The 24,902-nt window shown below is 48.4% G+C and overlaps 1 protein-coding gene across 1 annotated transcript in view; it reads right to left on the bottom strand.

The window, feature by feature from the left end:
* The window catches only part of EPDR1 (ependymin related 1), a 130,168-nt gene extending 117,803 nt beyond the window's left edge, over positions 1–12,365 (bottom strand). The window contains exon 1 of the mRNA XM_066584744.1: positions 12,109–12,365. Within this exon, the coding sequence (XP_066440841.1) occupies positions 12,109–12,365 (257 nt within the window). The remainder of the gene's footprint in view (positions 1–12,108) is intronic.
* Positions 12,366–24,902: the final 12,537 nt, after the last annotated feature.

Raw genomic sequence — 24,902 nt, 5'->3', positions numbered from 1 at the left:
TGGGGAAATCCAGGCTTTGTTCATCTTGATGAGTGTAAGCCTGTCGGCACTGTCGGTTGACAGGCGGGTACGCTTATCTGTGATGATTCCCCCAGCCACACTAAACACCCTCTCTGACAAGACGCTAGTCGCAGGACAAGCAAGCACCTCCAGGGCATACAGCGCGAGTTCAGGCCACGTGTCCAGCTTCGACACCCAGTAGTTGTAGGTGGCAGAGGCGTCACGGAGGACAGTCGTGCGATCGGCTACGTACTCCCTCACCATCCTTTTACAGTGCTCCCGCCGACTCAGCCTTGACTGGGGAGCGGTGACACAGTCTTGCTGGGGAGCCATAAAGCTGTCCAGGGCCTTAAAGAGTGTTGCACTGCCTGTGCTGTACATGCTGCTCGATCTCTGCACCTCCCCTGCTACCTGGCCCTCGGAACTGCGCCTTCTGCCACTAGCGCTGTCGGATGGGAATTTTACCATCAGCTTGTCCGCCAGGGTCCTGTGGTAAAGCAACACTCTCGAACCCCTTTCCTCTTCGGGAATGAGAGTGGAAAGGTTCTCCTTATACCGTGGGTTGAGCAGTGTGTACACCCAGTAATCCGTAGTGGCCAGAATGCGTGCAACGCGAGGGTCACGAGAAAGGCATCCTAACATGAAGTCAGCCATGTGTGCCAGGGTACCTGTACGCAACACATGGCTGTCTTCACTAGGAAGATCGCTTTCAGGATCCTCCTCCTCCTCCTCCTCCTCCTTAGGCCATACACTCTGAAGGATGACAGGCAAGCAGCATGGGTACCGTCAGCAGTGGGCCAAGCTGTCTCTTCCCCCTCCTCCTCATCCTCCTCATGCTCCTCCTCCTCCTCCTCCTCAATGCGCTGAGATATAGACAGGAGGGTGCTCTGACTATCCAGCGACATACTGTCTTCCCCCACCTCTGTTTCCAAGCGCAAAGCATCTGCCTTTATGCTTTGCAGGGAACTTCTCAAGAGGCATAGCAGAGGAATGGTGACGCTAATGATTGCAGCATCGCCGCTCACCACCTGGGTAGACTCCTCAAACTTTCCAAGGACCTGGCAGATGTCTGCCAACCAGGCCCACTCTTCTGAAAATAATTGAGGAGGCTGACTCCCACTGCGCTGCCCATGTTGGAGTTGGTATTCCACTATAGCTCTACGCTGCTCATAGAGCCTGGCCAACATGTGGAGCGTAGAGTTCCACCGTGTGGGCACGTCGCACAGCAGTCGGTGCACTGGCAGATTAAACCGATGTTGCAGGGTGCGCAGGGTGGCAGCGTCCGTGTGGGACTTGCGGAAATGTGCGCAGAGCCGGCGCACCTTTACGAGCAGGTCTGACAAGCGTGGGTAGCTTTTCAGAAAGCGCTAAACCACCAAATTAAAGACGTGGGCCAGGCATGGCACGTGCGTGAGGCTGTCGAGCTGCAGAGCCGCCACCAGGTTACGCCCGTTGTCACACACGACCATGCCCGGTTGGAGGCTCAGCGGCGAAAGCCAACGGTCGGTCTGCTCTGTTAGACCCCGCAGCAGTTCGTGGGCCGTGTGCCTCTTATCTCCTAAGCTGAGTAGTTTCAGCACGGCCTGCTGACGCTTGCCCACCGCTGTGCTGCCACGCCGCGCGACACTGACTGCTGGCGACGTCCTGCTGCTGCTGACACATCTAGATTGCGAGACAGAGGTTGCGGAGGAGGAGGAGGAGGGTGCTTTAGTGGAGGAAGCGTACACCTCCGCAGATACCACCACCGAGCTGGGGCCCGCAATTCTGGGGGTGGGTAGGACGTGAGCGGTCCCAGGCTCTGACTCTGACTCGGTCCCAGCCTCCACTAAATTCACCCAATGTGCCGTCAGGGAGATGTAGTGGCCCTGCCCACCTGTGCTTGTCCACGTGTCCGTTGTTAAGTGGACCTTGGCAGTAACCGCGTTGGTGAGGGCGCGTACAATGTTGCGGGCGACGTGGTCGTGCAGGGCTGGGACGGCACATCGGGAAAAGTAGTGGCGACTGGGAACTGAGTAGCGCGGGGCCGCCGCCGCCATCATACTTTTGAAGGACTCCGATTCCACAACCCTATACGGCAGCATCTCAAGGCTGATAAATTTGGCTATGTGGACGGTTAACGCTTGAGTGTGCGGGTGCGTGGCGGCGTACTTGCGCTTGCGCTCAAACACTTGCGCTAGCGACGGCTGGACGGTGCGGTGCGAGACATTGGTGGATTGGGCCGAGGACAGCGGAGGTGAGGGTGTGGGTGCAGGCCAGGAGACGGTAGTGCCTGTGTCCTGAGAGGGGGGTTGGATCTCAGTGGCAGGTTGGGGCACAGGGGGAGAGGCAGCGGTGCAAACCGGAGGCGGTGAACGGCCTTCGTCCCACCTTGTGGGGTGCTTGGCCATCATATGTCTGCGCATGCTGGTGGTGGTGAGGCTGTTGGTGGTGGCTCCCCGGCTGATCTTGGCGCGACAAAGGTTGCACACCACTGTTCGTCGGTCGTCAGGCGTCTCTGTGAAAAACTGCCAGACCTTAGAGCACCTTGGCCTCTGCAGGGTGGCATGGCGCGAGGGTGCGCTTTGGGAAACAGTTGGTGGATTATTCGGTCTGGCCCTGCCTCTACCCCTGGCCACCGCACTGCCTCTTCCAACCAGCCCTGCTGCTGCACTTGCCCCCCCCCTCTGAAGACCTGTCCTGAGTAGGCGTTGCAAACCAGGTGGGGTCAGTCACCTCATCGTCCTGCTGCTCTTCCTCAGAATCCTCTGTGCGCTCCTCCCTCGGACTTACTGCCCTTACTACTACCTCACCGATAGACAACTGTGTCTCATCGTCATCGTCCTCCTCACCCACTGAAAGGTCTTGAGACAGTTGCCGGAAGTCCCCAGCCTCATCCCCCGGACCCCGGGAACTTTCCAATGGTTGGGCATCAGTGACGATAAACTCCTCTGGTGGGAGAGGAACCACTGCTGCCCAATCTGAGCAGGGGCCCGAGAACAGTTCCTGGGAGACTTCCCGCTCCTGAGCATGTGTCATTGTAGTGGAGTGAGGAGGCTGGGAGGAAGGAAGAGCAGCAGAGGATTCGGATTTGCAGCAGTGGACGGCGCAGAACTGTGGGTGGACGATAGGTTGCTCGAAGCACTTTCTGCCATCCACGACAAGACCTGCTCACACTGCTCATTTTCTAATAAAGGTCTCCCGCGTGGACCCATTAATTGTGCGATGAATGTAGGGACGCTAGAAACGTGCCTCTCTCCTAATCGCGCAGCAGTCGGCTGCGATACACCTGGATCAGGAGTTCGGCCTGTGCCCACACCCTCACTTGGCCCTCCGCGTCCTCGTCCTAGGCCTACCCCTACCCCTCAGCATGCTGTATTACCAGTGATTTGATTTCCCAGCCAGGAAATAAATTGGCGCAAGCCTGCTGTTAAACTTAGCTGACTGCGTATGATTTTTGTTTAAGTTCTCCACCCAGCACACACGTACCCAGAACGCTGAGGACTGTCAGAGGCAGGCCAAACAGAATAGTTCCCCTTTTTTTTTTTAAGGAAAGGCCCACTGCGTATATTCAATCAATAATAAATGTGTTGTGGCCCTGTAGTGTGTCACAGAACTGCAGTGTTGCACAGTTATTAACTACAGCAGAGCGGTGATTTCCCAGGCAGGAAATAAATTGGCGCAAGCCTGCTGTTAAACTTAGCTGGCTGCGTATGATTTTTTTTACGTTCTCCACCCAGCACACACGTACCCAGAACGCTGAGGACTGTCAGAGGCAGGCCAAATAGAATAGTTCCCCCTTTTTTTTAAAGGAAAGGCCCACTGACTATATTCAATCAATAATAAATGTGTTGTGGCCCTGCAGTGTGTCACAGAACTGCAGTCTTGCACTGTTATTAACTGCAGCAGAGCGGTGATTTCCCAGCCAGGAAATAAATTGGCGCAAGCCTGCAGGCCAAATAAAATTGTTTCCCTTTTTTTTTTAAAGGAAAGGCCCACTGCCGATATTCAATCAATAATAAATGTGTTGTGGCCCTGCAGTGTGTCACAGAACTGCAGTCTTGCACTGTTATTAACTGCAGCAGAGCGGTGATTTCCCAGCCAGGAAATAAATTGGCGCAAGCCTGCAGGCCAAATAGAATTGTTTCCCTTTTTTTTTAAAGGAAAGGCCCACTGCCTATATTCTATCAATAATAAATGTGTTGTGGCCCTGCAGTGTGTCACAGAACTGCAGTGTTGCACAGTTATTAACTACAGCAGAGCGGTGATTTCCCAGCCAGGAAATAAATTGGCGCAAGCCTGCTGTTAAACTTAGCTGGCTGCGTATGATTTTTTTTACGTTCTCCACCCAGCACACACGTACCCAGAACGCTGAGGACTGTCAGAGGCAGGCCAAATAGAATAGTAGTTGCCCTTTTTTTTTAAAGGAAAGGCCCACTGACTATATTCAATCAATAATAAATGTGTTGTGTGGCCCTGCTGTGTGTCACAGAACTGCAGTGTTATTAACTGCAGCAGAGCGGTGATTTCCCAGCCAGGAAATAAATTGGCGCAAGCCTGCTGTTAAACTTAGCTGGCTGCGTATGATTTTTTTAACGTTCTCCACCCAGCACACACGTACCCAGAACGCTGAGGACTGTCAGAGGCAGGCCAAATAGAATAGTTGCCCTTTTTTTTTAAAGGAAAGGCCCACTGCGTATATTCAATCAATAATAAATGTGTTGTGGCCCTGCAGTGTGTCACAGAACTGCAGTGTTGCACAGTTATTAACTACAGCAGAGCGGTGATTTCCCAGCCAGGAAATAAATTGGCGCAAGCCTGCTGTTAAACTTAGCTGGCTACGTATGATTTTTTTTACATTCTCCACCCAGCACACACGTACCCAGAACGCTGAGGACTGTCAGAGGCAGGCCAAATAGAATAGTTGCCCTTTTTTTTTAAAGGAAAGGCCCACTGCGTATATTCAATCAATAATAAATGTGTTGTGGCCCTGCAGTGTGTCACAGAACTGCAGTGTTGCACAGTTATTAACTACAGCAGAGCAGTGATTTCCCTGCCAGGAAATAAATTGGCGCAAGCCTGCTGTTAAACTTAGCTGGCTACGTATGATTTTTTTTACGTTCTCCACCCAGCACACACGTACCCAGAACGCTGAGGACTGTCAGAGGCAGGCCAAACAGAATAGTTGCCCTTTTTTTTTTAAAGAAAAGGCCCACTGCGTATATTCAATCAATAATAAATGTGTTGTGGCCCTGCAGTGTGTCACAGAACTGCAGTGTTGCACAGTTATTAACTACAGCAGAGCGGTGATTTCCCAGGCAGGAAATAAATTGGCGCAAGCCTGCTGTTAAACTTAGCTGGCTGCGTATGATTTTTTTTACGTTCTCCACCCAGCACACACGTACCCAGAACGCTGAGGACTGTCAGAGGCAGGCCAAATAGAATAGTAGTTGCCCTTTTTTTTTAAAGGAAAGGCCCACTGACTATATTCAATCAATAATAAATGTGCTGTGTGGCCCTGCTGTGTGTCACAGAACTGCAGTGTTATTAACTGCAGCAGAGCGGTGATTTCCCAGCCAGGAAATAAATTGGCGCAAGCCTGCTGTTAAACTTAGCTGGCTGCGTATGATTTTTTTAACGTTCTCCACCCAGCACACACGTACCCAGAACGCTGAGCACTGTCAGAGGCAGGCCAAATAGAATAGTTGCCCTTTTTTTTTAAAGGAAAGGCCCACTGCGTATATTCAATCAATAATAAATGTGTTGTGGCCCTGCAGTGTGTCACAGAACTGCAGTGTTGCACAGTTATTAACTACAGCAGAGCGGTGATTTCCCAGCCAGGAAATAAATTGGCGCAAGCCTGCTGTTAAACTTAGCTGGCTACGTATGATTTTTTTTACATTCTCCACCCAGCACACACGTACCCAGAACGCTGAGGACTGTCAGAGGCAGGCCAAATAGAATAGTTGCCCTTTTTTTTTAAAGGAAAGGCCCACTGCGTATATTCAATCAATAATAAATGTGTTGTGGCCCTGCAGTGTGTCACAGAACTGCAGTGTTGCACAGTTATTAACTACAGCAGAGCAGTGATTTCCCTGCCAGGAAATAAATTGGCGCAAGCCTGCTGTTAAACTTAGCTGGCTACGTATGATTTTTTTTACGTTCTCCACCCAGCACACACGTACCCAGAACGCTGAGGACTGTCAGAGGCAGGCCAAACAGAATAGTTGCCCTTTTTTTTTTAAAGAAAAGGCCCACTGCGTATATTCAATCAATAATAAATGTGTTGTGGCCCTGCAGTGTGTCACAGAACTGCAGTGTTGCACAGTTATTAACTACAGCAGAGCGGTGATTTCCCAGGCAGGAAATAAATTGGCGCAAGCCTGCTGTTAAACTTAGCTGGCTGCGTATGATTTTTTTTACGTTCTCCACCCAGCACACACGTACCCAGAACGCTGAGGACTGTCAGAGGCAGGCCAAATAGAATAGTAGTTGCCCTTTTTTTTTAAAGGAAAGGCCCACTGACTATATTCAATCAATAATAAATGTGCTGTGTGGCCCTGCTGTGTGTCACAGAACTGCAGTGTTATTAACTGCAGCAGAGCGGTGATTTCCCAGCCAGGAAATAAATTGGCGCAAGCCTGCTGTTAAACTTAGCTGGCTGCGTATGATTTTTTTTACGTTCTCCACCCAGCACACACGTACCAAGAACACTGAGGACTGTCAGAGGCAGGCCAAATACAATTTTTGGCCTTTTTTTTTAAAGGAAAGGCCCACTGACTATATTCAATCATTTAATAAATGTGTTGTGTGGCCTTGCTGTGTGTCACAGAACTGCAGTGTTATTAACTGCAGCAGAGCGGTGATTTCCCAGCCAGGAAATAAATTGGCGCAAGCCTGCAGGCCAAATAGAATTTTTGCCCTTTTTTTTTAAAGGAAAGGCCCACTGCGTATATTCAATCAATAAAATATGTCTTCTGGCCCTGCCTACACAATTCTGTCCCTGGAGTATTACTGCAGGGCGCAATGCTCTGCACGGCCGATTTGGAAAAAAAAAAATGTGCAACACTGCTAACAGCAGCCTCCACAGTACTGCACACTGTTAGATGTGGCCCTAAGAAGGACCGTTGGGGTTCTTGAAGCCTACACTAACTCCTAACACTCTCCCTGCCTAACCACCACTTCTGTCCCTGTAGTATTACTGCAGGGCGCAATGCTCTGCACGGCCGATTTGGGGGGAAAAAAAATGTGCAACACTGCTAACAGCAGCCTCTACACTACTGCACACTGTTAGATGTGGCCCTAAGAAGGACCGTTGGGGTTCTTGAAGCCTACACTAACTCCTAACGCTCTCCCTACAGAAGCTCCAACACTATAGCACTGTCCCTCAGCTATCTCACAACGCATCTGAGGCGAGCCGCGGGAGGGGCCGACTTTTATACTCGGGTGACATCTGATCTCCCCAGCCACTCACAGCAGGGGGGTGGTATAGGGCTGGAACATCACAGGGGAAAGTTGTAATGCCTTCCCTGTCTTTCAATTGGCCAGAAAAGCGCGCTAATGTCTCAGAGAGGAAACTGAAAGTAACCCGAACATCGCGTGGTACTCGTTACGAGTAACGAGCATCCCGAACACCCTAATATTCGCCGGAGCATCAAGCTCGGACGAGTACGTTCGCTCATCTCTATTAATCAACGAATATATGCAACATTCTCTCACCTTTTAAAATTTCATTATGGAAACCCATTAAACATATGACATAACACCTAGACAACAAGGTACGTTTGGTAAACACAAATGTGTAAAGGTACTTCAGCTTTAGATCACACATGATAACTCATAAATAGTGCAACCTGTAAGCATTTAATTATTATTTTCCAAATGTTAGACAAAGTATTACAATGAGGATGTAAATGAATGTTGTCTAATCCATGCATACGTGTCACCTGTGAGAGTGTAACATTGTGTACTGTATGAAAATGTTCAATAAAAAATACTTTGGAAAAAAAAAAAAAATGTAAAAGCTACTTAAAGGATAATCAACTTTCAAACATTCATTAAATGAGCGTTCTGACCATATATAGTACATAAATCCTGCATAAGTGGAGGTTACACTTAGGGTGTCTACCCACTAGCGATATTTTTCCCTGCGATGCGAGAGTGAGTGAAAACACATGATTATGAAGCCAATAATTCTCAATAGTTCTATACTCATTTTTGCTTTTTACTTCTATGTCTTGCAGCGCAAAAAAAAAATCACTATCGCTCAGTGTTTTCAAAGGGGCCGGCAGCAGCATTCCTTCGTACCCGCAGGGACCGCGGTGGTGAAGGAATCCTCTGTCACAGCTGTCACAGCTGTGGCAGAAGTTCATAATGCTATCCAAGCAATTCAACGAATCACTGAGCACTGCCTGTAATTGGCTGAGCACTGTGACCAATCTCAGGCAGCGCTCAGATGTCATTCAATGGCTGAGCACTGCCTGTGATTAGCTGAGTGCTCAATCAATGATACCAGGGCTTTCTGGGAGTGGAGATTTTTCAATCACTGGCTTCCAGAAGACAGAAGAAGACTGCCATGCCGGGCAGAAGAGCCGGACGGCTCTTCTAGGTGAGTAAAAATATTTTTTTTAAACTTTTTTTTATAGCTGGGGCTTATTTTCAGGGAAGGGCTTATATTTCAGATCATCGCTATGGCGGTGCCTGCAACCCACTGCTTTCAATGGGGCCGCAGCAGTGCCGCCCCATTAAAAGCAATGGGATAGCATCTCGAATTTCTGCCATAGCTGTGACAGCTGTGTCAGAGGACTCCTTCAGCCCCGCGGTCCCCACGGAGATGAAGGAATCCTCCGCCATAGCTGTCACAGCTGTGGCAGAAGTAAGCAATGTATTCCTTATGTTTTCAATGGGGCTGGTGCTGCTGCCGCCGGCCCTATTGAAAACAGTGTGCAATATCGCAGAGTTTTCTCTGCACTGTGAGGCACTCGCTCTTGCAGCACAAAAAAAAATATCGCTAGTGGGTAGCCACACTAAGCGTAGCCACCAGTCTAGCAAACCACCGGTCCAGAAGCTATGGACACTGGGAGGGTGGTAGAGGTCTTAAAAAAGAAAAGAAAAACCACACAGACAGCATGACTGTTAGTCCACTCTTACACATGCACTTTTTATCGCAATTTTGAAGTGGAAGAAGAAAGAGAGAGCATGTGTGTTGCTGTCTCTATTATATATTAAAGGGGTTGTCCCGCAAAATAAAGTAAAGTTATACACTTCTGTATGGCCATATACATGCACTTTGTAGTATACATCGTGCATTAAATATTGGCCATACAGAAATTACATACTTACCTACAGGGGGTCAGACCAGCTGTGCGGCGCGAGCACGCTGGGCGGCCCCTTTAACGGGACAGAAGAGGCAGACTGCGCAAGCGCGTCTAATCGAGCCAGGAGAAGGATTCGGTCGGCGCCAGGGAGACGGGGACGCCAACACAGGAGGGGGGACCCCCTGTAGGTAAGTATATAACTTCTGTATGGCCAATATTTAATGCACGATGTATATTAAAAAGTGCATGTATATGGCCATACAGAAGTGTTTAACTTTACTTTATTTTGCGGGACAACCCCTTTAAGTTTAGCCCATCTGGCCAGATCCTATAGAAGAGCTTCCTGTACATGTGGCTGAGTAGTTGCAGACCAGCCAGAGTGTCCATGTTTAACCCTTTCCACCACCCAAAAAATCTGCAATGGGCAGATGAGCATCAGAACTTGGCCATGGAGCAATCGAAGAAAGTGAAATGGTCTAATGAATCATTGCTTATTTAGAGAAGAGATAGCACGAGGATGCATTATGCAGAGAAGACAAGCCAGCAGAGACAGTGTGATGCTCTTGGCAATATTCTGCTTGGAAACCATTTATGTGGATGTTACTTTGACACATATCACCTTTCTAAACAATTTTGAAGACCACAAACACTTCTTAATGGCAGCAGTATTCCTCTTTGACAGTGGCCTTTTTCAGCAGGATAATGCAACCTGTTATACTGCAAAAAATGTTTAAAGAGCATTTTTATTTTTTAAATAGCTGGTATAGCTGCATGGTTTTCAGTACCGTAGCTAATATGCCTTTACACTGGAACTAAGAAATCCATTCAGAGCCATTTTAGATTTTATTATAGCATATTATTATTTTATTATATTCTACATTGACATGCCAAAAGTCATAGTACAGAAACTAATATTGTGTAGGACCCCCTTGATGTAGCAGCATCAAGCTAGAATTGTTCGTGCGAACAGACAAGCTACTCTTGCAACAATCACCCAACCACATTCACCACAGGAGACCCCACATATTCCACAGGTCAGTCGGTGCAACGGTCTTAAGCTTTCATGGGACATGTAAGCAGACCCACCAGAGTGCCTCTGTTAACACTGCGACGCCAGACACAGCACTTCACCTGGGATTGTAGGATTGCTACCTGGATCCTAGAGGACTGGCAACATGCGGGGGGGGGGGGGATCCAATGAGTCACGGTACCAATTGTTTCAGGCTGATGGTAGAGTTTGTGTGTGGGGTAGATCCCATTAAGCAGTGGATCCAAGTTGTCAACCAGACATACGAGTAGTTGTTGTGATGAACAACTAGTCCACTTCTCCCTTGCACTAAGCTTGCAAAATCTCCCTCACTATACTGATGTTTTTACATACTGTAGGGAGGAAAATATCAGTCTGACGTTGAGAATTTGCAAAATTTGATGCAAGCCTTACTTGCGAATTCTTAGAATTGTGCTAGCTTTTTAAGAAGTGTGCATAGTTTGTCATGAGGAGCCATAGTCACCCCAGCACGACAGATGTATGTATAATTTACACCAGCAACTGACTCCATCTTGTAGCTGATGTAGATTTCTTTTTAAGCACATAAATAGCCTGAGATGAGCCTAATGTATAAAGAGGTGTGTGTCTGTTCATATATTAGGTGCATCGTACACCTGAGGAGGTCATATTAGGACTGGCTTTTAAAATGCTGGTCTTAATACATTTCCCTCATTGTGTTAATTTTGCAAATGGCATCCTACAGTTTAGTTATCATTATTGCATTATATGCTAAAAGCAGTCATAAATATTACCCTTTGTACCTCTCATTGTCAAAATAGTCTTCCCATAGGAACTTTTTTTACTTTCTCATATGTGACGTATTTTTATGGTTTCACATGGAGGGCATGGACATTAATCAAAAGAGTTAACTGGGGTCACAAATATAAAGGTGCACATGATCAGAAATGAGAATAGGAGAAATACTCTTTCAAATGTCTTGTGACTCTTGGCCCTAACACCAAGACTGTATCGTGGTATCCTATGGACCCATAACGTAAGTTTTCATATGCCTCTCAGAAAAAGAAATAGTAATTTTTTTGCCACCCAGGAGAGAATATACAGTAGATTCTCCCAAAGACACCATATAGTGGCATATGGAGTGCCTCTAGGTAATACACCCTCTTTATGCACCACTTATAGTATTTAATTCCATGGCATATACCGTAGGTCTTATTTGTCAAGAAGAACCTTCCTACATTACAAAACAATTTTCACGATAAAGGGAAAGGCTTAAAGGGAACCTGTCATTAATTATAAGCACCATAAACTAAGTTATGCTGCTAATAGATTAGCTGACTGGGAGTCCGGAGATCTGCGTGTCATACCCATGACAGCAGCTTGACTCTTTCTACGTGCCCATCTCTCATTTATCTCTATAGGAGATGCACATATAGAAAGAGTCAGGCTGCCAGGGCCCACTGACTTTGTATGGGACATCGCAGGAACAAGGCACTGCGTGAGTATGAAACACAACCTCACAGGCTCCAGATCAGCTAAACTACAGGTACCATAATTTAGTTTATATTTGCTGACAGGTTCCCTTTAAATCAGCTGAGTATTGGATGCCAGTTTTGCTTATGAGAGTGCCAGTCATCAAAGGCCTAGCATATATAAAACATGCCAAGAAGAGTAATGTACAGAGATTGGTATATTACATGTAAATTTATTATGTGAGAATGGATAAATGTGACTTATAGTACTTATAACTATATAATAAAAAATAAGCAAAACTGCTACTGTTGGTTGTTGTATGCTAATAAAACCTACCTTTTGCAGGGCACCAAGCTCTTTCTCTCCTCCAAGACCCGGATTCGTTGTATTTTAGCATCATAACTGACTATGGCCCTGGTGTTCTTACCAGTATTATGATCATACACTACTGTCCTGCCCTCCCACTGCAAGGGTGCCTGGCATGGAGTAGTAGGCACCGATGCAAGGATACCTTTAGCACTTGCTTGGTTGATGGCTATGAGCAGTAGCAGGGCCTGCATTATGAAGCCTTGCACTTGTCCTTTCTCCATCATCACCTCTTTGAGTCAGTTGCATTACCCTCCCCCCCTCCTCGGGTTTTGCTGAGTGTCTGCAAGAGGAGGGGCGTTCTCTGCATGTAGTGATGTTATACGCCATGATCACAGAAGGGAACAGAACAATAATTGTATCAATTAATGCTCAAGGAATAGCAGTAATCTCGCATGGAAACTCTCTTATTAAGAACTTGCAGCGCACACTTATGCTTATTCTTTAATTATATGAAAATAAACACAAATATTCATCAGCTACAAGTTCTATGTGTGCTGTAGTCAGAGATGGAGCCTGACATAACAAGTAACTCAGAAAGTCAATGAGGTTACAGCAGCACTCCTGAATAAACACCACTACTTAGTTGGGGTTCAAAAAGTAAATGACAGTGCACGCTTTGGCTGAGTCCAGACTTCAATGGGCTCAATGTATTACAGTCCGTAAATTGATGCAAAGTGGCAAAGAAAGATGAGTAAAGAGAAAAAAAGTTGTTCACATCCTTCTTCTTAAAGTATAAAACATACCTTTATTACATCATCCAGGTAAAAAATGGCAGGACAGCAACATTTCGGCTGATGTAATTAAGCTTAGTGCCACAAACAACAGACTATAAATTTATAAAACACATACACCAATCGAAGACACACAAAAAGACACACCCTAAATTACATACGTGTGATAGGGCCACTGGAGGATCCATCACATAGGTGCACAGCTGAGAACCACAACTGCAGGAGCTTTCCAATTAAAGATGTCATATCGGAGGTGTCCCTAGTACGCCATAGGAGGAAGCCCAGCATCAACCCACCGCGGCACATATCGCGGGATCTGTCATATCTCACGCATGGTGAGACTACCACGGATGTAAAATCACGCATATCCAAGCACAAGTCGACGATCAGGACACGAGATGTAAGTGCCCCTGTGGCGAAACATTTTCTTGCTGCAGGTCACTCCATCAGTCAACTGCATTATGGTACTACAAATGGGGTCACATGATCCATACGTGGTGGTGACAGAGAAGGAAAACTTAAACTCCTTGAAATATAGTGGATCTTCAGGTTGGGTACTCTCCAACTTGGAGATCTTAATATTGAGTACAATGCTACTCCTTTCTTTTAACATCCTTTTATTATTGTCTTTTGCTAATGCTTCTGTTGTTTGTCTGTTCTGTCCATAGGATAACCCTGGAGGGTCGTCCGCGGTGGTGAGACTGAGGACCACCTGGTGCGGAGCTTCCCTATACAGATGGTCATACATTATGATCATAATTAATGCATCCCTATACACCTGCAAATGTGTTTTTTCTTTTCTTTTCTACTTTCTCTAATAAAGATGCTGTACACAATAATGATTTTTCCTTGTTTATAGACCTTTTTTGGTGGAGGTGTCGTCTTTATATCCGCAACACAATTGGACTCTTTTGTCAATCGTAGCCATATACGTATTAATACTGCGGGATTTATATATGGGGTTACACTGTACAATATTTCTGTGCATGCCATATTGCCCCCTTTACTCTTCTTTTTTTGGCTATGTACTGATTGTTTCTTAACCTGCCATTTATTAGTTTTGTTATGGTGTCTTTTGAATATCCCCATAATAATAAAATTTATTTTTCAGACATATTTCCCTCTGACATTATTTTGATAGCAGTTGTATACAGTATGGGACAATTCAGTGTGTTGTCACTTAACACACACAACTTAGATGTTGATATGATGGTTTTTTCCATCTATGACATACTTAGCTTTTTGACATCAGTGAGTCTAACATTATTATGCTCATTTAGATTTGTTGGTTATGCATAGTGGAGATAACTTTGTGCTGTATTTCGCACTGCACTTAACCCTAATGCCAGTATGTCGGCTCCTCCCACCTATGACGCTCAAACCAGATGCCGCTATGCTGGCTCCTCCCACTCATTACATCCAATCTGGGTTTCCCCTGACGGCAGCGTCCCGCTCCTGGCCCCTTCCACCTGCTTTCTCTGACGGTGTCGCTTTACGCATGCGTGAGATATGACAGATCCCGCGATATGTGCCGCGGTGTGTTGAGGCAGGGCTTCCTCTTATGACGTACTAGGGACACCTCCGATATGACGTCTCTGATTGGAAGGCTCCTGCAGTCGTGGTTCTCTGTTGTGCACCTACGTGATGGATCCTCCAGTGGCCCTATCACACATATGTAATTTACGGTGTTTCTTTTTGTGTGTCTTTGATTGGTGTATGTGTTTTATAAATATGGAGTCTGTTTGTGGCACTAAGCTTGAAAAAGGCTATTACATCAGCTGAAATGTTGCTGTCCTGCCATTTTTTACCTGGATGATGTAATAACAAGTAACTCTTCATGCCATAATATTATCAATCCCTTGAAAGAGTGAGTCATTGTAACAACTGTCCTCGGTCAGTTCTAACTCATGTAGATTCACTGTGATGACATGATTACCGGACAGAATAGCAACTGATAACAGATCTGTGGGACACAGAAATCTCATGACATCACTAGTGTAGTAATTATTTACAACAGAACAGCGGGAACCACAAAAAACAGGAATAAACAATATTGGTGCATAAATAGTCCACACTGATACAAAACAAAGAAGAAATAATGTGTAGTAAACATATTTTGGCAAAATAAAAAATATACTGTAATAACTGTATGAATATATCAGGGGTCAGTACAGAGATCTCTTCCATCATCTATTTATACCCTGGACTGTAACAAGGGGGCGCTCTAATAACTATGTATAGATATATAAGGGGACAATGCAGAGATCTCTCCCATCATCAGTTTATACCCAGGACTGTAACAAGGAGGTGCTCTCTACATCTAGAAGAAAGAAGGTTTCTACATCGACATAGAAGGGGGTTATTTACTGTAACTGCAGTGAGACTGTGGACCTCTGTGCCTGAGGATGTGGTGATGATGACCTTGATAAAAGAGTATAAGAGGGGCCTGGACGCCATTACATGTTATATAACTGGTTACTTCAGAAGGGTCGGTGATCCGACAATTATTCTGATTGCCAGATTGGAGGCGGGAAGGAATTTTTTTCCTTAAAATAAGGAAAATTCGCTTTTATCACATTGGGTTTTTTTTTCCTTCCTCTGTATCAACACTGGATCAATAGGCTGAATTGGATAGGCATATATCTTTTTTCAGCCTAACATACTATATTATTATGTTCTGTTACTATTTAAGGCAGACATCTACAATCAACCATGAATATTAGAGATGAGCAAGCACCAAAATGCTCGAGTCGAACTTTCCGCGATGCTCGAGGGTTCGTTTCGAGTAACGAACCCCATTGAAGTCAATGGGCGACTCGAGCATTTTTGTATGTCGCCGATGCTCGCTAAGGTTTTCATTTGTGAAAATCTTGGAAATTCAAGAAAGAGATAGGAACGACACAGAAACAGATAGGGCAGGCGAGGGGCTACATGTTGGGCTGCATCTCAAGTTCCCAGGTCCCACTATTAAGCCACAATAGCGGCAAGAGTGCCCCGCCCCCCCAACAATTTTTACTTCTGAAAAACCCTCATTAGTAAGGCATACCTTAGCTAAGCACCACACTACCTCCAACAAATCACAATCACTGCCTGCATGCCACTCCGCTGCCACTTCTCCTGGTTAACATGCTGCCCCCCCCCCCCACATGACCCAGTGTCCACAGCGCACGCCAAAGTGTCCCTGCGCAGCCTTCAGCTGCCCTCATGCCGCACGCTGGCCTCATAGCCACACCACCCTCATGTCTATTTATAAGTGCGTCTGCCATGAGGAGGAACTGGAGGCACACACTGCAGAGGGTTGTCAGGGCCAGGCAGCGACCCTCTTTAAAAGGGGCAGGGCGATAGCCCACAATGCTGTACAGAAGCAATGAGAACTCCAATCCTGTGCAACCTCCGTCAGGAGCTGCAAACGTGGGCATAGCAAAGGGGAATCCATGTACCACACAGTATTCATTCTGTCAAGGTGTCGCATAGCTCAATCCACACTGCAAGGGGAAAGCCGTCAGCGCTCTGCCCTCTACCCAAGTCAGTCAGTGTCTTTGTGCCAGACAGGTCAAACACCGCGATGGGAACTAAGTTTGCACCAACAGAATAGGTGGGACCTAGGAAGCCCAAGACATGAACAAAAAATTGATCTGAGCAGCCAAACATGGCAGACTTGCACCGCGCCCACGACATAGGCCTTGGCCCACAGCTTCAGAAATCCTAGGCTGGAAGCGTACTTTCACTGCACCCAGGACATAGGCCTCTGCACAAACCCTCAACAATCGCGTGCCTACAGCGGACTCCAATGCTAGCGTAGCTGTGCACGTCTCATTAGCGCTGTATTGCTCCTGTAGTTTGTCCCAATGCAGTGCCCCGCATAGTAGAGCTAACGTCAGATTAAATACAGGTGGGCTTTGGCCCACACTGCATGCCCCAGTCAGACTGGGGTTCTTTATAAGTAGACACAGGCAGGTACAACTCCGTGTGGACCGACAGCATGGGTGGGTCCCAGGAAGCATAAGAAATCCCATTGCATTGCCCAGCACAGCTGAGGTAACGTCAGATTAAATGCAGGTGGGCTTCGGCCCACACTGCATGCCCCAGTCTGACCGGGGTTTTTAATACATAGACACGGGTAGGTACAAATCCGTAATGTGAAGTCCCTGTGGACCCACAGCATGGGTGGCTCCCTGGAACCCATCGGCGATACATAAATGTATCCCATTGCAGTGCCCTGCTCAGCAGAGGTAACGTCAGATACAATACAGGTGGGCTTCGGCCCATACTGCATGCCCCAGTCTGACCGGGGTTTTTAATACATAGACACAGGCAGGTACAAATCCCTAATGTGAAGTCCGTGTGGACCCAAAGCATGGGTGGCTCCCTGGAACCCACTGGTGGTACATAAACAAATCCCATTGCAGTGCCCTGGACAGCAGAGCTAACGTCAGATTAAATACAGGTGGGCTTCGGCCCACACTGCATGCCCCAGTCAGACTGGGGTTCTTTATAAGTAGACACAGGCAGGTACAACTCTTTGTGGACCGACAGCATGGGAGGGTCCCAGGAAGCCACCGGCGTTACATAAAAAAATCCCATTGCATTGCCCAGCACAACTGAGGTAACGTCAGATTAAATGCAGGTGGGCTTCGGCCCACACTGCATGCCCCAGTCTGACCGGGGTTTTTAATACATAGACACTGGTAGGTACAAATCCGTAATGTGAAATCCCTGTGGACCCATAGCATGGGTGGCTCCCTGGAACCCATCGGCGATACATAAATGTATCCCATTGCAGTGCCCTGCTCAGCAGAGGTAATGTCAGATGCAATACAGGTGGGCTTCAGCCCACAGTGCATGCCCTAGTCAGACTGGTAATATGTACCTTTACAGTAACCGCGTTGGTGGGAATGTGGTGGCGACTGCGGACCTAGTAGCGCGGTTTTATTTAGTTGGTTTTCGGAATGTGGCCAGGATTAAGTGGGCTGTGGCGGGGGGATGGTGGGGGATCTCTCTTGTTGTGTCGTTAAAGGTGAAATTCTTGGACTGCCACCAGACGGACCGATGCACAGGTATTTGCCAAGAATGTTTTCATTGTTGGAGGAGGAGGGGGATGTTTTTGAGGCACTACGTGTCCTCTCCACGTGTCCGTGGTTATATGCACCTTAACAGTAACCGCGTTGGTGGGAAATGGTCTTGCCGCCATCATGTCTTTGGGAAGCCTCCGTTTCCACACCCCAGTGACATAGCATTGGCAGCGGTATAGGCAGAGCCCAGAATTAGTAACATTTCAGCGGTACCATTAGGGACAGGCCCCAGTAACATATCACTAGCAGCAGTATAGGGGGAGCACAGTCTCAGTTCCATTTCAGTAGTAGTAGCAGTCAAGACAGGCCCCAGTAACATTCCCGTTGCAGCAGTTTAGGGAGATAACAGTCTCTTTCACATTTCAGTAGTTGCAGTATAGACAAGGCCCCAGTTACATTTATGTAGCAAAAGCGTAGGCCAGGGTACCTGTACGCAACACATGGCTGTCCTCACTCGGAAGATCACTTTCAGGATCCTCCTCCTCCTCCTCAGGCCATACACACTGAAAGGATGACAGGCAAGCAGCATGGGTACCCTCAGCAGTGGGCCAAGCTGTCTCTTCCCCCTCCTCCTCATGCTCCTCCCACTCCTCAACGCGCTGAGATATAGACATGAGGGTGCTCTGACTATCCAGCGACATACTGTCTTCCCCCGCCTCCGTTTCCGAGCGCAAAGCGTCTGCCTTTATGCTTTGCAGGGAACTTCTCAAGAGGCATAGCAGAGGAATGGTGACGCTAATGATTGCAGCATCGCCGCTCACCATCTGGGTAGACTCCTCAAAGTTTCCAAGGACCTGGCAGATGTCTGCCAACCAGGCCCACTCTTCTGTAAAGAATTGAGGAGGCTGACTCCCACTGCGCCGCCCTTGTTGCAGTTGGTACTCCAATATAGCTCTACGCTGCTCATATAGCCTGGCCAACATGTGGAGCGTAGGGTTCCACCGTGTGGGCACATCGCACAGCAGTCGTTGCACTGGCAGATTAAACCAATGTTGCAGGGTCTGCAGGGTGGCAGAGTCCGTGTTGGACTTGCGGAAAGGTGCGCCGGCTCAGTGCAGGTCTGAAAAGCGTGGGTAGCTTTTCAGAAATCGCTGAACCACCAAATTAAAGACGTGGGCCAGGCATGGCACGTGCGTGAGGCTGCCGAGCTGCAGAGCCGCCACCAGGTTACGGCCGTTGTCAGACACGACCATGCCCAGTTGGGGGCTCAGCGCCGAAAGCCAGCGGTCGGTCTGCTCTGTCAGACCCTGCAGCAGTTCGTGGGCCGTGTGCCTCCTCTCTCCTAAGCTGAGTGGTTTCAGCACGGCCTGCTGATGCTTGGCCACCGCTGTGCTGCCGTGCCGCGCGACACCGACTGCTGGCGACGTGCTGCTGACACATCCTGATTGCAAGACAGAGGTTGCGTAGGAGGAGGAGGAGGAGGGTGGTTTAGTGGAGGAAGCATACACCGCCGCAGATACCAGCACCGAGCTGAGGCCCGCAATTCTGGGGGTGGGTAGGACGTGAGCGGTCCCAGGCTCTGACTCGGTCCCAGCCTCCACTAAATTCACCCAATGTGCCATCAGGGAGATATAGTGGCCCTGCCCGCCTGTGCTTGTCCACGTGTCCGTTGTTAAGTGGACCTTGGCAGTAAACGCGTTGGTGAGGGCGCGTACAATGTTGCAGGAGACGTGGTCGTGCAGGGCTGGGACTGCACATCGGGAAAAGTAGTGGCTACTGGGAACCGAGTAGCACGGAGCCGCCGCCGCCGTCATGTTTTTGAAAGCCTCCTTTCCACAAGCCTATACGGCAGCATCTCCAGGCTGATCAATTTGGCTATGTGCACGTTTAACGCTTGAGCGTGCGGGTGCGTGGCGGCGTAATTGCGCTTGCGCTCAAACAGTTGCGCTAGCGGCGGCTGGACGCTGTGCTGAGAGACATTGCTGGATGGGGCTGAGGACAGCGGAGGTGAGCGTGTGGGTGCAGGCCGGGAGACAGTCGTGCCTGTGTCCTGAGAGGGGGGTTGGATCTCAGTGGCAGGTTGGGGCACAGGGGGAGAGGCAGTGGTGCAAACCGGAGGCGGTGAACGGCCTTCGTTCCACCCCTTGTGGGGTGCTTGGCCATCATATGCCTGCGCATGCTGGTGGTAGTGAGGCTGGTGGTGGTGGCTCCCCGGCTGATCTTGGCGCGACAAACCTTGTACACCACAGTTCGTCGGTCGTCTGCACTCTTAGTGAAAAACTGCCACACCTTTGAGCACCTCAGCCTCTGCAGGGTGGCATGGCGCGAGGGGGCGCTTTGGGAAACAGTTGGTGGATTATTAGGTTTGGCCCTGCCTCTACCCCTGGCCATCACACTGCCTCTTCCAACCTGCCCTGCTGCTGCTCTTGCCCCCCCCCTCTGAAGACCTGTCTTCAGTAGGCTTAGCAAACCAGGTGGGTTCAGTCACCTCATCGTCCAGCTGCTCTTCCTCCGAATCCTCTGTGCGCTCCTCCCTCGGACTTACTTCCTCTACTACTACCTCACTGATAGACAACTGTGTCTCATCGTCATGGTCCTCCTCACCCACTGAAAGCTCTTGAGACAGTTGCCGGAAGTCCCCAGCCTCATCCCCCGGGAACTTTCCAAAGGTTGGGCATCGGTCACGACAAACTCCTCCGGTGGGAGAGGAACCATTGCTGCCCAATCTGGGCAGGGGCCTGAGAACAGTTCCTGGGAGTCTGCCTGCTCCTCAGAATGTGTCATTTTCATGGAGTGAGGAGGCTGGGAGGAAGGAGGAGCAGCAGCCAGAGGATTCAGAGTTGCAGCTGTGGACGGCGTAGAAGACTGGGTGGTCGATAGATTGCTGGATGCACTTTCTGCCATCCACGACAGGACCTGCTCACACTGCTCAGTTTCTAATAAAGGTCTACCGCGTGGACCCATTATTTGTGAGATGAATCTGGGGACCCCAGAAACTTGCCTCTCTCCTACTCCCGCAGCAGTCGGCTGCGATACACCTGGACCAGGAGCTCGGCCTGTGCCCACACCCTGACTTGGGCCTCCACGTCCTCGCCCCCTTCCACGTCCTCTAGGCCTACCCCTACCCATCAGCATGGTCTATTACGAGTAGAGCAGAAACAGAATGCTGTAATTAAATGTGCCGCTTATTGGCCTGTGGTTGGAGGCTGACTTCGCTTACGGAACGCACAGCAGAGCCAGGAAACAATTATGCGCAAGCCTATAGTGAGACCTAGCTGCGTATGACTGAGCTACTGGAGTTCACAGCGCAGAACCAGTCAAGTGGCCAAAGGCCAGTGGTAGGCCTTAAGTATTTTGTTTCTATTTTTTTAAATGGTGAGGTGAAAAACCAGACAGACCAGACCGTATATTATGTATACTGTTTCCCTCTGGCGGGATGACGGCGGTCATGTAACGGGCACAGCAGAGTCAGGAAACAATTATGCGCAAGCCTGCTGTAATGCTTAGCTGGGTATTAATTAGCGACTACTACCCCCAGCAGACACGCAGTAAAGTGAAGACGGTCACAGGCAGCCCAAATATAGTATTTTTCCCCAATTTTTTTGAAAAAGCCCACTGTCTATATAGCCAGTATACCTCTTTCCCTGTACCACTGTCTCTGCCTCACCAGTACTGCCCCTAGCGCGCACATTTCTCAGGGAAGGAAATGTAATGGAGTCGAGCACCGCGTGGTGCTCGTCTCGAGCAACGAGCATCTCGAACACCCTAATACTTGAACGAGCATCAAGCTCGGACGAGTACGCTCGCTCATCTCTAATGAATATCAGTCTTAGGGGTTATTCACACGAGCGATATTCTTGTGTGCAACTTCTGTACGATGCAATGTACAAAACGCGCACGAATATAAAATCTATTGTTTTGAATGCATTCATTCACATTCAGCACGTTCTCTCTTTGGGCAGTTCTGCGGAATGCCTCACTCATTGTTTTCAATGGTACCTTAACCCTTTAGTGACCTCCCCATTGCCTTTTTATGTCCTGGCTTGCTAGGATTTAATCCCCAGGGACGTAATAACATGCTCCCTGCGGGGATTAAAATCCTGCAAGCTCTGGACTCCACGGTGTCCAACGGCGTTCTGCTCTCTCGGTCCCGCCTCCGCCTTCTGTGAATGCGCTTGACGTCATGTGTCGGACGCATGCTCAGAAGGGTGCGTGGCTTAGGAAATTAAAAAATCTCCCTGGCTCCCGGCTCACATGTGTAGCAGAGAGCAGAGAGATGTCACCAGGAGCCGCTGTATGCGGCTCCCGGTCATATAATCACTGCTATCCCATGGATAACAACGGTCATGTTAAAATAAAAAAAAGTTTTAAAAAAGTTAAAAAATAGAGATGAGCGAGCATACTTGTCCGAGCTTGATACTCGTTCGAGTCTTAGGGCGCCCACCCACTGGCGTTTGCGTTTTCCGCGGGAAAAAAACGCAGCGTTTTCGCCCCGTTTCCCGCGATTTTTCCGTTAATTTCCATTGACATTCATGGGTGCATTAGGAGAAAAATAAGGACACATATGCAACTGACAGTTCCTATGTTAAAAACGCAAACGCAACGCAAAAAAAACGCCAGTGGACAGGAACACATGTTATCTCTATGCCTGTGCAGGAAAAACGCAAAACGCAAAACGCAGGTAAAAAAACGCCAGTGGGTGGGCGCCCTTAGGGTGTTCGATATGCTCGTTACTCGTGACGAGCACCATGCGGTGTTCGAGTCAATTCCATTTCCTTCCATGATAAATTTGTGCCATTTTCTGGCCAATAGAAACGCAGGGAAGGCATTACAACTTCCTCCTGTGACGTTCCAGCCCTATCCCATCCCCCTGCAGTGAGTGGCTGGCGAGATCAAGTGACTGCCGAGTATATAAGGCAGCGCCACCCGCTGCTCGCCACAGACACACGCTGGCAGAGATTAGGGACAGTGCTTCTGCTGCTATAGGGAGAGTGTTAGCATCTTCAAGAACCCAAACGGTCTTTCTTACGGCCACAGCTCACCTAGTGCACTACTGTTGTGGGTGCTGAGAGCAGTTTTGCACAATAATTTTTTTTTTTATATCGGACGTGCAGGCTATAGCATTCTCAGGCTGCAGTCTGTACTACATAGTATAGGGCAGTATTGGTCAGGCAGGGACAGTGGGTAGTGTACAAGAACCCCAACGGTGCTTCTTAGGGCCACATCTTACCATGTGAATTACAGTTGTTGCTGCTAGGAGCAGCCTTGCACCAAATTTTTTCTTTCATCTTGGGCTCTGCAGACTATTGCGCTCTCAGTCTGCAGCCAATTCTACAGAGTATAGGGGCAGTATTGGTGAGGCAGGGACAGTGCTACTGTAGAATCCTGTCAACAAGTACCCCTAAAAATCACTTGTTTAGGGCTATCTGTGACCGTCTGCATTCAACTCCGTGGCTGCTAGTAGTTGTAGTACCTCATTATTGCACAGCTAGGCGTGCTTGCAGTCTTCCAAATAATTTTTTTCCAGGCTGCAGTTTGCGCTGTCTCACTCCAACTGCACGCCAATAAGAATTCAAAAATTTTAAACACAGTGGTGTGTCTGCTGTAAATTGCACGCACGGTGACAGACCCCCATACAGCGAAACTCACATTGGCGCAAAATACCCTGCATTGCATTCCATTGCACTGAAATTACCAAAAAAAAAGGAAAATCATTACGGCTAGCTGTGACTTTCTGCATTTCACTGCGTGGCTGGTGTGAGCTCAGGACTACCAGTATTGCTTATTGCACAGCTCGGCGTGCTTGCAGTCTTCTGAATAATTTTTTTCCTGGCTACAGTTTGTGTAACATAAGCGCTGTCTCACTCCAACTGCACGCCAATAAGAATTCAAAATTTTTTTACACTGTGGTGTGTCTGCTGTAAATTGCACGCACGGTGACAGACCCCCATACAGTGAAACTCACATTGGCTCAATATACATTGCATTGCACTAAAATTAACCAAAAAAAAGGAAAATCATTACGGCTAGCTGTGACTTTCTGCATTTCACTGCGTGACTGGTGTGAACTCAGGACTACCAGTATTGCATATTGCACAGCTCGGCGTGCTTGCAGTCTTCTGAATAATTTTTTCCTGGCGACAGTTTGCGTTACAAAAGCGCTGTCTCACTCCAACAGCACGCCAATAAGAATTCAAAAATTTTTTACACCGCTCTGTGTCTGCTCTATTCGTAATCCACCATGCTGAGGGGTAGGGCTAGAGGACGTGGACCTGGACGCGGGTGAGGACGCGGAGTTTCAAGTGAGGGTGTGGGTATAGGCCGAGTTCCTGGTCCAGGTGAATCACAGCCGGCTGCTGCGGGAGTAGGAGAGAGGAAAGTTTCTGGGGTCCCCAACTTCATATCACAATTTTTGGGTCCACGTCGTAGACCTTTATTACAAAATGAGCAGTGTGAGCAAGTCCTGTCGTGGATGGCAGAAAGTGCATCCAGCAATGTCTCCACTAACCTGTCTTCTACGCCCTCCACTGCTGCAACTCTGAATCCTCTGGCTGCTGCTCCTCCTTCCTCCCAGCCTCCTCACTCCATGAAAATGACACATTCGGATGAGCAGGCATACTCCCAGGAACTGATTTCGGGTCCCAGTGCTGATGGAGAAAAAATGGTTCCTCTCCCACCTGAGGAGTTTGTTGTGACCGATGCCCAACCTTTGGAAAGTTCCCGGGGTCCGAGTGATGAGGCTGGGGACTTCCGGCACCTGTCTTAAGAGCTTTCGGTGGGTGAGGAGGTCGATGATGATGATGAGACACAGTTGTCTATCAGTGAGGCAGTAGTAAGGGCAGTAAGTCCGAGAGAGGAGCGCACAGAGGATTCGGAGGAAGAGCAGCTGGACGATGAGGTGACTGACTCCACCTGGTTTGATAAGCCAACTGAGGACAGGTCTTCAGAGGAGGAGGCAAGTGCAGCCGCAGGACAGATTGGAAGAGGCAGTGGGCCGGCCAGGGGTAGAGGCAGGGCC

The sequence above is a fragment of the Eleutherodactylus coqui genome, chromosome 12 (genome assembly GCF_035609145.1).
Source record: "Eleutherodactylus coqui strain aEleCoq1 chromosome 12, aEleCoq1.hap1, whole genome shotgun sequence".
Classification (NCBI taxonomy): Eukaryota; Metazoa; Chordata; class Amphibia; order Anura; family Eleutherodactylidae; genus Eleutherodactylus; species Eleutherodactylus coqui.
The sequence above is the reverse complement of the archived record's forward strand: the minus strand, read 5'-3'. Positions and strand labels throughout refer to the sequence as shown.